The sequence below is a fragment of the Anas acuta genome, chromosome Z (genome assembly GCF_963932015.1).
Source record: "Anas acuta chromosome Z, bAnaAcu1.1, whole genome shotgun sequence".
Taxonomy (NCBI): domain Eukaryota; kingdom Metazoa; phylum Chordata; class Aves; order Anseriformes; family Anatidae; genus Anas; species Anas acuta.
The window spans coordinates 68,222,051-68,237,267 of record NC_089017.1 but is presented as its reverse complement, the minus strand read 5'-3'; the positions used below and the strand labels follow the sequence as shown (position 1 = coordinate 68,237,267).

Sequence of the window (15,217 nt, the reverse complement as noted above, 5' to 3'; positions counted from 1 at the left end):
AACTCTGGCACAGAAGCAATCAGTATTCAAGTTACAGGTAATATGAAAGTTAATTCAAGCCGTGATGTAATTTTATGCTCTTTTCATGGTCTATTCCACTGGCATTATGGGCTTATTGTCAAGATGAAAGCTGTGAAAAATGTTTATCAATAGTCTGGTACAGGCTCTGCATTGCTTTTTCTCAACAGGATAGCCAATTCTCCTGGGAAGACATTTAACTCCATCAAAACTCCTCACTTCTTGTGCTTCTTTCTCAAAGGGGGAATGGAGAGATCGAAGGAAATAAGTCAGGCGGAGAGACATGGACATACAGTGCAAGAGCTACATTTTTAAGGGAGGTTAGCTAAGTTTTCCTGAGCCTCAGCACTCCTCCAGCTGGGCCCAGGGCTCAGGCTCTGAATTGGGAATGAGAGATCCTTGGCCTGTGTCTGTTTCGGAAGTACAGAGTGAAAACACAATTATTTTTTTTTCTCCAGTCATGTTTATTGCTACTGAAGTTTGGTGGGGCTGCCAGACAGAATCCAGGTTTCAGGATGCTTTCCTTACATGAAATCCTAAAGTGTGGGACAATTACAGGAAAAAAAAAAAAAAGAAAAAAAAAAAAAAAAAAAAAGACAGAAAATTACATCCAGTTAGACCATCCCTGTGAGCAGGACTCAAAAAGTACTCGTGAAACACAGCTTGTCTCATAATGCTCTAAATATTGGTTGGAAGGTGATTGATGTGGCATCACTCAGCATTGCACACTAACTGTGATCCTTCCTTAAATATTAAGCATTTAGGTGTAAAATATAACTCAATATCATGATACCTGTGTCATACTTTATTTTATTTTATTTTGCTTTCAAAGCACTTTATCTTTTCCTGTATTAGAGAGTCAAGCAATTCCTTATTGAACTTTTTCAAGCATATGGCTTGGATAAGAAACATCTCTGGAGTTTTGACCAGCAAATTATGCCTCTTTTGAATTTTGTGGCTGGAAAATGAAATATTTCACTGCCTATTTTAATTTTGGGGAGGTGATATTTGAGTAACTGAGGAGGATATACCATATCTGGATATATGTTTGGTTGGTGATTTGCTTTTTTTGGGAAAACAAATAGTACTTTGAAAGAAAACACTATAATTTTTCCTAATTATATGTCATTTTCTAAAATTTCCAAACATCCGCAGTGACCAGAGCCTGATGCATCTTCTCTAATTGAGCCATAACTTACTCTGTAAGTACTCCCTCTGAAACGACTGAAACTGATTACCATGCAGCACAACTAAGTTTAGGTGAAGACAGGTGTCTTTGTCCTTAAGCATCTGGATGTTATTTCTGATCTCCTTTTGTTAAAAATCAGATTATTTTAGCCTTGCATAAAGCAGCGATTTTAACTTGACTATAAAGGTACAAACCCTGTTCAGCGCTCAGATCTCTGCTCACAGACAATAGATCTATATATATAAATATCTGGCTTGGAAGGATCCACTCTGCTTCCACTGTGATAAGATTACATGGCTTTCCAGCACTGACATGGCTCCTGCCATGATAGCAGCAGTCCACCTGCACCTCTTATCTCCCATGCATGTGTCTATGGAAGAGCAAGATATGAATCTGCTGTTGCAGAATTTGCATGATTCTCACTAGCATATATATAGCATAAATACAAGGTTGAGAAGTGTTCCTTCATACTTTACACATCACTCTTTACCAAAACAGAAGAAGACAATAACAAGGCATTAATTAATCTATCTGCTGTCAAGTAAAACTGGCAGTTTTAACTTTGCAATGAAGGGTTCATACCAAGTTGTCTGACAGAAAAGTTGCACATTACTTCAAAGCAACCAACAGTAGAATCTTAACTCAAAAGAAGAATCTTAACTCACAAAGAAAAACTAGCGATCAAACATTAGGACAATCCAGATAGTCTGGGCTAGGTCTACCTCACTGCAGTTTGACCCTTAACTATTATCTAGTCAGGCAGATGAGCCCACCCTTGTTCTGCTCGGGGATCTTGCTATTGCCTTGTGAAAGTCTGAAGTAGTCCTTCAAGGGCTTTTGCTGCAAAACCACCTTGTTTTATTTGTTTAACTTCCATGTCATCTGCAAAAATCTTGCACCATGGCTTTTTTAGCAGAGTGGAAGGAAGCTTTTCAGAACAAGCTAAATCCACCAGGGTGTATGTCAGAATTGTGTTCAGTCAGAGTGTGTGTAGTCCAACCACTTCTAATACGTCTTCAGTGAACCTGCCACTTTTACCACACCTTCAGTTGCAAAGCAGATCCAAAATGTCACACAGAAGGAGATCATGAGGTGTGAGAGGAATATTGACAGTGATAAGTTCTCTTATATGCACTCTATTACCTGCAGCCAAATGTCAGCAGAGTATGACTGTCCCTCCTCCTCCAAAGTAATGCAATCTGACACATGTAAGGATTTACCCTGTTGAGCCACACAGGTTACTTTGCAAAAGGAAGACCAGACAATCATAATTGGAAGAGTCATCTAAAGATACAGTTTATGTAAAAAGGGGGATCACTTTCCTCCCATCCCCACCACCTGCACTACAAATGCTTTGCCACTTTTTCTAGGGGTATTTTCTATTGCAGGGAAATGTTTCATCTGCTCCTAGACGTCATTAGAGAGGGAGATATGTTTGACTGGATACAATCCCCTTTTGAGAGTAGCAGAAGCATCCACGGCATCTTCTGGACATGCATGTAGCACTCCTGATTGTTGGTGCATGTGGCTCCAGGTATCAAACATGCTGTGAAGATATGCCTCATCACTTCAGCATGGGAAGCCAGATTAGAGTAACAGAGACAGTTGATAAATTTGCAGCTAAATGCATTGAATGCAGGTCTTGTATTTCTCTCTGTTGGCTCTGTTGAGAGGGTAAGAAGCTCTTTGTGATATTTACACATGTGCATTTCTCAGAGTCAGGAAAACCTTTAGGCAGATGCAGTGAAATGAGCACTACGAGCAATTTGTCTCCCTCACTGCAATACAGACGTGCACTTCCAGCACTGTTTGTGTAACTGATGGCTTTTCTTTCTCCCAGTAGCTTAGCATGTTTATCAGTAGCAGATTATCTTTCCAATTCATTTGCTCTTGCTGCCTGCATTGCATCAATAGTGCTAGAAGTTCTCTTGGATCCAGTTTCTCTCTGCAATTGAGCTTAAGATGTCATGATTAAAAAGAATTTGCATGAGTCACTTGTGCTTCCCTTTATAGCATTCAGGGAGCTCCCTGCTATTTCTGAACCCTTGAGCAAGGCAATGAACTCGTTGTTTTGCTGAACAGCCTCCACATGCAAGAACTAACACCAGACAAAGCTAGGAGGATATCTGCTCTCTTAATCATAGGACATCACCCTTTTTACCAGGCATTTCCAAATAAGAGAATGTACTCCAAGACAAATTATTATGAGTAGGAGAAAACAAATTACCAGTTTTTGCCTTCTTTCTGCCTCCCAATTCATGTCAGAGTTCTAGCTTATTTCCTGCAGACATTTTTTTTCTTCTAAAAGCTTCAGTGTTTCTCTCTCAATTTCATCATAAACTGTTCACTGTGAACAAGAATGCTGAGATTGGGAGCAATTTTCTAAACAACACTGCAATCTTATTCTCCTAGAATAGCTTTAACCCTAGGTCTGGTCTATACTTAAGGTTTCATTGCAAAAATACATATATATATATGTAGATTATGGCTGTGAGTGATTTATGCTTGCTTTGTAGAAGAAATGGTGAAGTCTCTAGTACACTGGCAGCTCTTTTATGTGACTACTTGCAACTGTTGGAAGAGTTTTGCCCACTGTAAAGAAAACTTAAATAAATACATGCACAATACAAACACATATTAGTTTAGTCAGTTCATGTTAGCAATGGGTTTGTTACTGTTGATCACCAGAAATTATGTTGGTACACAGAAATTCCTGGTTAAAACAAATAAGGAACAAAGTTTGCATAAAGTGTTGCATGATCTCATAACAAATGGCTTAGACTATAGCTGTCATGACTTCCCATACAACTGAAGTATGCTTAGCCACTCTGGAATATTGCTAGCCTGGGCTAGTTCAAACCACTCCTGACAGCCTGGAAGGGATCTGATACATCCTACTGGTGGAGATCTGTGATGGCTTTGACTACTCCACCTGTAACTACAAATGGAAACATTTTGGGGATTCCCAAAATGGCACCATAACACCTGCAACTAAAGTGTGCATATAAGATATCTACTGAGTCTCTGATATCCATTCTTTGTAAAAATGCAGCACAGTGCTCCTGGTGTGGTCATGACCCAGCCAGCACACTCTGAGGAGTGACACCAGGCAAGACTACTTTCTAATGGTACACAAAGAGGTGTGATTTCCCTCACATTAACCTTACAAGAGAGGTTTCTGCCATATTTGTTTATTTGTATATAAGTCCAAAATACATCAGACAATAAAAGCTGGGGTTGAGGGGAGAGAAAAAGAAAAGAAGGAAAAAAAAAAAAAAAAGCATCCTCTGGAAGAAAAATAAGCAAATCAGCGAAAGAAATTATGCCATTAGCTCTACAATCTGTTCATCCATCCCAGTGAATAATGCCACTATCAGATGCAGAAAAACAGATTAAATCTTAAGACAATTGCTACCAGAGAGACAGCCACATCACAAGGGAAACGGCATCAACAGCAATCTCTATAATAGTTTGGCTAAGAGTGAAGATTCTATGGAAACTGAGACTAAAATATTTTCTTAACACTTAGAGATGAACCTTCAAGGGCATATTTTCTTTACTATGTTTCCTTTCCCTAAAGGGTAAGAAAGCTTACTTACTACTGTTTCAAAATATAGCAAGGACGAGATTCCTAAACATACCATATGTTAAAGAAAACTAACTGCAAAAGACAGATAAATGAGCAGTTTTCTTTTCCACTTGAATTATATCTTAGCCTTCATGTTCACGAGAGACCTCTCCCATTCTGGAAGTCTGTGAAGCCATCAAGCCATTTTGTGGTTCAATAAATAAATATCAGAACTCCTGCAGAAAGATCTTTTTCCCTAGATGGTCTCTGAGATTTTTTCTCTCTCCATTTTTTTTCTCAGTGACCTTTTGTTATTCGCTACTATAACTGTAGTTTGTAGTTTAACATGGCATCTGTCTGCTGGCTTAGATGGACATTGCCAAGACAGCAACATGAGGACATAATTTAGTTTTAGTTTTTAATGACAAGTTGAATATAGCTGAAAGAAGACAGACAGAGAAACAACAGGAATCCCTGTGGTTCAAGTAAAGTGAAAACAGTTGTTCTAATGAATCCCACCCCTCGCCTCTTCAAGACCAAACAGGCCAGTTTAGTGGTGATCTGGGATTTATGTGGTTGGAGCTGGCCTGCTTTCTTCCAATCTGGCAAGGGCAGGGCACACTCTGGTGAGCAGCAGACTGTGGTAGAGCTGAGATGGCAGTACCCTCCAGGAGTTGAAGTCCAAACCAGGAGCAGTAAATATTCTTTTGGTACATGTGTGCAACTTTCCTTGGCACTGAAAGAGACTAAACATGCTCCCACAAATAACCTGGCTCTGCTCCCACAAATAACCTGAAGAGGATAATGCATGCTAGACAGCTACGGCTGTTTTGCAAGTGAACATTGACTAAGCGCTAACCTTTCATAGCAGGCATAAATGAATATAACATATGAAATGAAGGAGGCTTGATTTAGTATGATTCAGTCACTGCAGGTGTTTTCCTGGTGAATACTCATAAGTGCTTTATCTACTTTTTCCTTTGAGGAGACAAATCCTCTTCTTAAATAAGTTCCCTGATTAGCTGCTCTTACACGACAACCTATCTCTTCATAATCTGCACCAACTGCTGGTTGGTTTATTTTGCAAGAAGATGTAGGATGCCAGGCTATAGATGGATACAGCCTGCCCCTGAGCTAGCAGTCTAATGGGACAGGGCTGGAGGTTGCCTCCTACCAGTTTAAAGACACAGCAGTGGAGTCTATGCCCTGAAAGCATAACACAGCGCACTCAGGTGCTAGAACAAACAGCAAAATTAAGACTTTCAATTTGTGGTTTCTGTTTTTGTTTTTGATTAGGAATTTTTATTTATTTGTTTATTTATTTACTTTTGTGGACTCATAAATATTTTCTAAGTAGATTGTGTACCCTTCTAGAAATGTCACATTTTGGTAGTTGAATTGCATTTTAAGGTTCCTTTTCTTTCTCCAGACTACTTCTGTAGGAGTAGAGCTGAAACCTAAAGATGTTGACAGACTGAGGCAGACTTAAGCAAGCCCCCTTGAGTTGAGTGTACTGCCCCAGGGCTCTGCTAACCAAGGGAGACTGCTTCCCCTATGGTCACAGGGCTGGCCATGAAGAACTGTAATTCAAAAAAAAAACCTGCTACATTCTCCATTTGCTTCTTAGGAGCATTGAGTACACAATAGTTTTCCATATCTCTTAGAAATACTTCCTATTTTGTCTACATTCTTCACTCCCACTGCCAACCCCATCACCAGTAGATGGTGGAATCTTGAACTTGATCATCACCCTCCTGTCTTGACAACATCTGCTGCTTTCTCTCCTGGCTTATGCAGGGTAGCTGACAGTCCAGCCCACATTCTTTCTCAGTAGCTGTCCCTTGATTTCTCTCCCAAGTTTGCATGGGTTTGTCTCTTAAGGAAAAAGACTGTTAGCTCAGCTTCATTCCTGTCCTATTGTCCAGTCCTCTTCATTGCTAAATTCCTGTCATCCATCAAACCCTATTCACAGCTGAAATCAACAGCAAATAAAAGGAAACAAATAACTCAGCACAGTGTTACACAGAACTGGAGCTAGCATGCACAGAGATGGATGAAAAGCCATTGAGCCCCAAATAGTGCTGATGGAGCTGCCTTGCAGCTGTTCTGGTTGAGTTACTCCATCTTTGCTGTGCAGACGATGAGAGATGTAAAACTTTAGCTCTGCTAATGGCAGCATGAACAGGTACTCTGTGAAGTCATTACAACACGTCAAAGGATGTTTAGGATTTTTCTTTAATCCAGGGATGATTACCAAATTGCTCTGTTCTTCATGCAGACTGAGACACAGGTCCACACTATGGCCCATCACCAAATACAGAGTATAAATGTGAAGTCTACTGATGCTTACCGTATTTGGAAGTCTGTGAGATTTGTGGGAAATCTATCATTTTCTTACGTGTGTTAGTTTCTAGAACTTGGACTTTCATTACTTTTTTTTCTTTTCCTGGTTAAGTACATGTATTACTGGTGTGATGCTCTCTTTTTAATCTTTCATGTGTTGCCATAACAATGGATCATATCAGTGGACAATTAAGTCCATTCCAGCACCTACCAAGGGTTATGCAGAACGTTAGTCATGGCATAGGTGTGAAATTAGACAGTACACATACCCATTTAGCACACAGATCACCAGACGGTCCTTTATTTTGTGTGCATAGGCTGCGTCTACATTAGCATTTTAGCTGAGAACAGTGTCAAGCTCTTCAGTGAATTCTTCCCTTTTCCTCAAATATACTTATGACTGGTTCAAAAGGGAAGTGATTCACACAGTGTGATGATAGTGTTGAGTCACAGGAGAGAGTGCTTTTGGAGGAAATTGAATCAGAAAGTCTTCTCCAGGGACACATGAAATACTACTCTACAAACCCTAGTGGAAACACAAATATTCGAATCAAGCATTAGTTCTTCAGGAACTGTGGTAACATTCAGTCCAGAGAATCAGACTAAATCTAGTCTGACATCCTATCTTGGAAATATTTGCAGAATAGATCTAGAGACTGCAGCACACACTGGCTCCATGTTCTGATCCATACACCTACTGCACAATTAGTTGATAATGAAAAAATGGCAATAAGGACATTTAGGATATTTGCAATAATGCATTCATCTGTGTAAGGACAAAATGATGAAGGTTCAGTATTTCCAAATATACTGCAGAAAAGGACTTACAGGGAACTGAACAGTAAGAGATTCTTTTGTGATGTGTTAAAAAAGGGCACACAACTCTGCTTTACATCTCCACTTGTATAGCAGGAGTATACAGCTATCAGCAGAGAATGAGTTCCACTATGCGAAAATGCTCTATGGACATATAGGAAGGAGCATGCTTTTGGCCTGAGATTAGCCCAGTCTGCACAGCATGAACAAGGCTATCAAAGTGAGCTGGAAATGAATAAATAAAGAGAAAAAAAAAAAAAAAAAGTGCAGTAGATACCTTTCCAGCAGCACCACTTCCAAAGCAGCAGTACTCCAGGGGCATCACAGCAGAGATGAATGCTAAGGAGGGATGAATCCTGTGATAAAGTAGATTGGACCACTGGCTTTGTGGAGTTCTCCAGAATGCTGAGATCATAACAAGAAAAAAATAATCTCCCTGTCTCATTATTATGCACTTTCACACATTTAAATTCAGTCTTTAAACCCAGCTAGAGGCCACCTGTTGGCTCGGTGAGCCATACAGACACCACAGCTCAGCATGTGGGAAGGGAAGGGCTCAGGTCAAAAGAACCTCTGCTGAAATAATTTAAAATCACCTACGGTATTTTAGCACATAAGTTGCACTGACATTTTTTATTATCTTCCCCCAGAGGAAAAGATGTCTCTTTGTGGCTGCCACAAACAGAGAAGCCCCCCAGCCAATATTGTTAGAAAGAAAGACCAGGCATGTGGTCACTGTGTACGTATAACCAAAGGTCATATAACAACTGTATCTCAGGCTATAGCAGTGTCCGTGTGTGCTGCTGATTGCTGGACCAACAGAAAAGCAAAGGGCAACACTGATGCAAAGTTTATTTTGCATAAGTAATCACAACACAACTGAGAAGAGTATAAAACCACCAGTGGTTTTTAGAGAGACACTGAAGATTACAGAGTGAAGTAACAGAGGAGGACAAGAATATCTGTGTGTTAACCAATGACTGCAGAGGCATTTGAAGCTGTGTTATTGCTTGGGAAGTATTTCAAATTTAGAAAGTGCATACAGTGCTATGGTAGCACAAGGAGCATTGTTCACATATGCTCAGCATGAAGGTGTTCATTCAACAGTGCTACTGGAGATGATGTATAAATCCTTATATATCCTTACTCGTACAGAGGAGAATCTGTATCCCCTGTAATTTTATTTCATGATTTAGTGAGCATCAAGCTATTTAACCTGACTTTAGTCCACCATGACTTATTGCAGTTACTGACACTGTTGTGGAAAACCCAAAAGCTATTAAGCAGCAGTCTGTGGCTACCTTTGCTTAACCAAGCTTGTCTCTAAGGTGAAATCTGCAGATACATTCCTAACTTCCTCTTCAGGCCTTAAGCTTGATGTAGAAATAAAATTGCAGAGGTTCCTCTTCCAGATGAGACTCACAGGCTGCCCACCCCATGGTCTGCAAGCTGTTTCTGCAACCTCTTCTGATTAGTGGTGGATACTTCCTGGGTGACAATCTAATGGTGTTCACTAACACAATGATCTCAGTTAGGTTCCTAGATACTTTTAGTTGTTCCTTTCTTCAGGATACACAGAAAGGCTGGAAAATCCTCTGACTTCACCATGGGATGGGATGGGATGGGATGGGATGGGATGGGATGGGATGGGATGGGATGGGATGGGATGGGATGGGATGGATTGAGCACAGGCACACCTGGAGCATGGCTACACAGGTGAGTGCAGAACAACCAGTCACGTCTGTCAGGGCTCCCAGGGGGTGTGACAGCAAGACCTGGCAGGCAGGGCTGTCCTACCACGCCCTCAGGGAGCAGGGAGCAGGCTGGCAACAGAGCACTGCTGGTAGAAATGGTCACAAAGCAAAGCAAACTCTCATATGTGCACATTGTTCTGTGGGAAATAAAATGTCTTTGGTTTCATAGGAGCAAGAGGAATGGACATGCCGCCGAGCAACCCGCAGGGACTGTGCTCCTGTGAAAGCCCTGAAGCTGAGGAGAGGGCAGGGGTAAGTCGCCTCACACTACATTTCTTGGGGAAGCACAGGCATCCATGCTGTGCTCAGACAAAACATTCGTGACATCTGGCACTTGGTGGCATGGGCCACATCTTCCACTGAAGGGGATTGTCATGTTGGGAGCACTTCACAGAGCAGAGCCTGTCAGTGTAAACTGTATTCCCCTTGCTGCTGCTGGGTCTTTTCCATAGTATCTGAAAGTTTGGTGTCCTGGAAACCTGCATACAAGCAACTTGTCAGCACGTGGAGGGCAAATGCCTGAAAAATGCACACACAGAGAGGCTGTCCTTACCTAGAAGCCCACTGTGGTCTGGTGACACATGGAAACAAGTGGTTTTGGTGGGAAAGGTGTGATGAGGTTATTTCTTTTGCTTTGTTATTCTCAGCAAGATTGCATTCAGATCATGTATTTTTAAAGAAGCAGATGAATTTCTAAGGAAAATATTGGGAGTAGAAAGGGAGTGAATGAGCAATGTGCATTCTTACAGGGCCAAGACGTCCATCTTCAGGGCTGCTGGCACAGCTGAGCATGAAGCACATGCAGCTAAAGACAAAAACAGCTAAAAACTGTTCATCAATTTGTTATCATAAACTGGATTTTTATGTTAGGAATCAAACTTGGATACACATGGTCTATATTAATTCCTACTTTTACTTTCACCTTTTACATTTCTTTAAATTAGACTAGAGTAATAATCAGGAATTCCATATGCTATTAAATTCAATAAATGTTCTTAACAATTTAGAATAGACTATAGAGCACAATATTTGTTCTCTTTTGAGCACAATATTTGTCCCTATTTGTTCTCTTGGCTGTCAAACACAACTAGCAAATTTAAGTTTAGCTATATATAGAGTGGCAAACCAGTATGTCATGACAGGTACCAGTCCGTGAGAATCCACCTTTCTTTAGGCAAATATCTTACCACACAAGCAATAAAAGTAAGGTTCAAACTGATAATTCAAAGCAGCCAAAATGAAACTTTCATGTTTTATTAAATCAGATATGTAAATCATTCTGACTGCGGTTGGAGCGTGGACTTGCATGGGTGTTCCCAGATATGTTGTACTAGTGACTGCCAGTGCTTTGCTCAGTGCAATATTGCTTCATGGCAGCTTGAGCATGGCAAGCAGAAGCTGTACAACGTGCTGGGAAATCTCTGAGCTAGGTTTGAGTCAGCCCCTAATGTTCTCTGGCTGAAGCTAAGGTCATATTTAAAAAAAAGGAGGAAAAAAGTTCAATGACTTTGGAATGCAATTTGTTTTAATAACATAGTGCTTCTAGTGCTGGGGAGTATATAACAACATCTGACTTTGCATTGATTTCTTCTTAGTTTTAGAAAAGAGGTCGCAATTTTTAATAAAGGCCTCCCGCTGCAGGAGGAGGCTTAGTAGCGGAAGTTTGCAGGAGGGAGGCTGACTCAGTGGTACTGGTGGTGCAGAGTGAGCAGAATCTGCAAAATGCTAGCACAAGAAAGTCAATAAAGACCATGAGAGCATCCCCACCAGCATGGAAGAAAATGAATTTAGTCGTAGCAAAAGCTGAAGCACCAAAACTTTCATCAATGACTTGCTAACAATTTGTGGAAGGGAGAAGCTTGATTTTTGAGGCAAAGACTATATAGAGCACGTGGATAGAAACTTATCTTCCAAGCCTGAAATTGCTGAGAGAGAAAATCCCCAGACAATTATCCTTCCTATTGTTAGTCAGTCAAACAGGCAGTGATATTTTCATGTAAGAAAAGTATCAATTTTAGATTAACCCTGAAAAGAGTCTACGCAGATGTAGTTGCAATATTTTTTTATGATACCAAGAGAAAATAGATTCTTGGTTAATAAAAAAACAGCAAGCAGAAATCAGTACTTCTTTGTTACTTTCTAATATTTACTTACTCCACATGGAGACCCAGGCCATCACAAAGTTCACTTCAACAGACTACTAACAAGTAACGTAGGTCCTGACTGCACTCTTGACTGCATGGTTCAAGTCAATAGTAACAGCATACGTTTCAATAAAGCATAGAAAACTCTTGTAGATACCTTGTAGATAATGATGTTCATCACAGGTGAGGGCATGATATGGGTCTCAAAAGAGGATAAACAATAAACAAATGTTACACTTGATGCTAGTCATGATGCAAAGTAATACTCTTTATTACAAGGAAGGGAAAATATGCTCCTTCCAAAGAGGCACTGCTCATAGTGTGCTCAGACCCAGCCAAGATGGGCCTGCCAATTGAACAATGCAATGCTTATGAATGATCTTGGGGTTCCCAATGTTTTTTCCTTTTTTTTTTTTCTTTTAAATAGCAAAATTCTGCTTCTTTGTTGTTGTGCCTAAAACACATCCTTGTTATGTTTGCAGCTCTTTTGGAGTTGAGAATACCACGTACTGTATTGCAAAGCCTTTCTTGTAGCTCTTATTCAAAAAATAATAATAATTAAAAAAAAAAAAATGTACATGTGTAGGAGTAGCATAAAATGCAGCTGTTTTTCTTTATTTTTCCACTGTCATTACTGCAGAGTGGTAAGAAGGAAGATGACACATGTATACACCATTTGACTTCTCTACAACACTGTCATACAGGAATTTGGGAGGCTGTCTTTGTGAACACCTCCTAATTTCAACAAAACATTTATGATTATTAGGCAGGGTTAGGTGTATGTTGAAAGAATTTGTCATGCAGTAAAATGGATTCTGCTATTTTGCTGGAGTGTTTTATCAGAGATAGAGAACCTTAAGTTGCTCTTTCATTAGTTTTATGAAAGATTTTATCACCAAAGAACCTAAGTGAGTCTAGAAAACTCTGGAAAGATTAATTAATTTTGCTGGGGAACTGCTTAAAAAAAAAAAAAAAAAATCAGAACAAAAAAGTCCAAACTTATCAAGGGTACAACTCCTTCCCCTCAGCCTCCCTTTAATCCTCCTGCCATAGAAGTACCATGGCCTCAGATTTTGCAGATAACTGAAAATGGCAGAGGCTTTGATATTTTTGGCACTGGAGAGCAGTTTAACAGGAGCCTGTGAGGTGTTCTTTCTGCATGGTATATCTGTCTGAAACTTGTGAGGCCAAAGAACAAAAACCCTTGGTCATCTTTGTAAACCTGTATGGTCCTATATCCCCCACCCCGAGCCCTCAGTTAAGGATGTATCTTGCTGCAATTCCAAGCACAGGGGTGTGCTGCTGAAATTCAGAGGTGCTCATGTCGTAAAAATCAAGGGACAGGCCAGTTCGAAGGAATAAAATCATCTTCTTTCTGTGGATGAAGGTTTCCCCAATTGGCTCCTGCCAACCCTGGTTGTCACAGGCCAGGTTCCTGCCTGGACTTCAGGCTGGGTAACGGAGAGGAGCATCACTCTGAGCTATGCATACAAGCACACGGCTAGGAGTTCACTTGCAGTTATTGTCTTTGCTAATTGCTCTTGACTACATCTTCATATCATGACCAAAGCAGACAGCACTGGTCAGGGAAGCCAAGGGACTGTCACTCATTCCAAGAGATCCCAGCCATTATGTTTGACCTCTGGCATTGTAATTTTATTCATGCAGCTCTGCCTGGAAGCTGTCAGAGACAGGTAACAAGACCGTCATGCTGTGGCAGCTGCATGAAACCTGCCCACTGAGCTTCATTCCCAGCAACAAATAAGATTGCCTTCTCAAGCAGTATTTGAGTCAGACAACAAAATGCATAGCACTTTCATAGTGCAGAGCAAGACTTCCACACAGAACATTGTGTATTTTTAGTTAACAGGCCCATAATCAGCTCATCTTATACATCTCATTACAGTTTCATTTTGCGTGATTTCACTTCAGATGACTGCAAAATGACACGAAGTTGTGACCCCAGCTTAGTGCAGGGACAGTAACTCCTTCAGCCCAGCCACGGGTTTAGTCACTAGGCTCCTTTCCTTCCTAAGTCAAGCACAGATCTTTAGGATACTTTGATTTGAGGTGTGGAGAGGAAATCTTCTTTGAACATTATCCAATTCTTTAAGATCTTCTAAGGACCTACAGGTGGGCTTGGTTTTCCCATTGATGATTTCCAGAGGTGTCACCCAACCAGAGGAGCAAGCATCCAGCCTCTGACATGGGTAGGGCAACATAAACTTCTGGAAAAGGCAGCTTAACTGATGAAGGCTTGGTCATTAGCATGCAAAACTCACAAGATTAAAAAATGTAAAGAATTCACAGAAGCACTTGTTAATGCAGTAGCAGCATGAAAGAGGGAACATTAGGAGTGTAGCAAGAAATCCTTGCTGCTCTTCTACATGATAGGGATTTCAGTCCATGGGGGCTGGTAGGCTTCCCCATGTGGGAGTAAAAACAAAGGCAGAAGGATTTCTCTTTTCCATAATTGTCAGAACACACCTATGACAACAGTGCAGGAAAAGATGACATGACAAAATGTGCATTTCTGCACTAATTAGTGTTTAGAGCTGGCATAAGGATCATGTTGGCTTTGCCTGGTTATTAAGTATATGGGGTTTAAGAGTGTTGACTGTATTCTGAGGCCCATACCTGTGTACTGAAAAAGCCAGAAGCATTTCATATAAGAGCAAGAAAAAATTAATTGGTATTATTTTTAATAGTTACAGAAATTGTTTTAATTGTTTTTGTGTAATATTATTAGTCAACTTCTGACTCCCTTATTTCTTTGCTTGTGCAAATGTTTTGTGTAATGTCGCTTTTCTGCTCATCATACTTTCTGGCACAAGACCACTTCAGTTCCTCAGTCCTTCCAAAATCCACCTGTCTCTCCACACGCTCATCACAAGGGTCTGCTTTGCTATGGCTGCAACCTCTTAAAACCCAGACTCGTCTCCTGATTTCTACTTTTTACATAAATCCATTCAGTATTTTTTTTTTAAACATCTGTTTTGTCTGCTGCTTTTATGGTCTGTCTCTCAAAAGCCTCTGATCAGCTTCCCCTTATATTTTGTCTCTGCTGCAAATCCCAGCTCCCCAGCTGGCTTAATTTCTGCTAGGCTTTTCCCATTTGCTGCCACTTTTACTTCAATCTAGCCTCTTGTGTCTGCCACTGTTGCTTATCTCCCCTTTTGGACTTTTTCCTGGGGTGACTCTGGCCCAGTTTTCCCTACAGGGGCAAATGTCTCTACTTGTCAACGCTCATTGTTGTTTACATTTTGATAACATCTGCTGGCCAGATAAGAAATCATTATGTTGAATAAGATAAACCTACTAAAGGAAAGTCTGTCTCTAGTCCAGGTCTCAGTAAACACTTTGGGTCCATATAAGAGCTGTGGCA

The 15,217-nt window shown here is 40.5% G+C and overlaps 1 protein-coding gene across 7 annotated transcripts in view; it reads left to right on the top strand.

Annotated features, from left to right (window-relative positions):
• The window catches only part of PALM2AKAP2 (PALM2 and AKAP2 fusion), a 257,880-nt gene that overhangs the window by 144,034 nt on the left and 98,629 nt on the right, over positions 1-15,217 (top strand). For all 7 annotated transcript variants that reach the window (XM_068666542.1, XM_068666540.1, XM_068666541.1 and 4 more), the window contains one exon: positions 9,858-9,940. In XM_068666542.1, the coding sequence (XP_068522643.1) occupies positions 9,858-9,940 (83 nt within the window). The remainder of the gene's footprint in view (positions 1-9,857; positions 9,941-15,217) is intronic.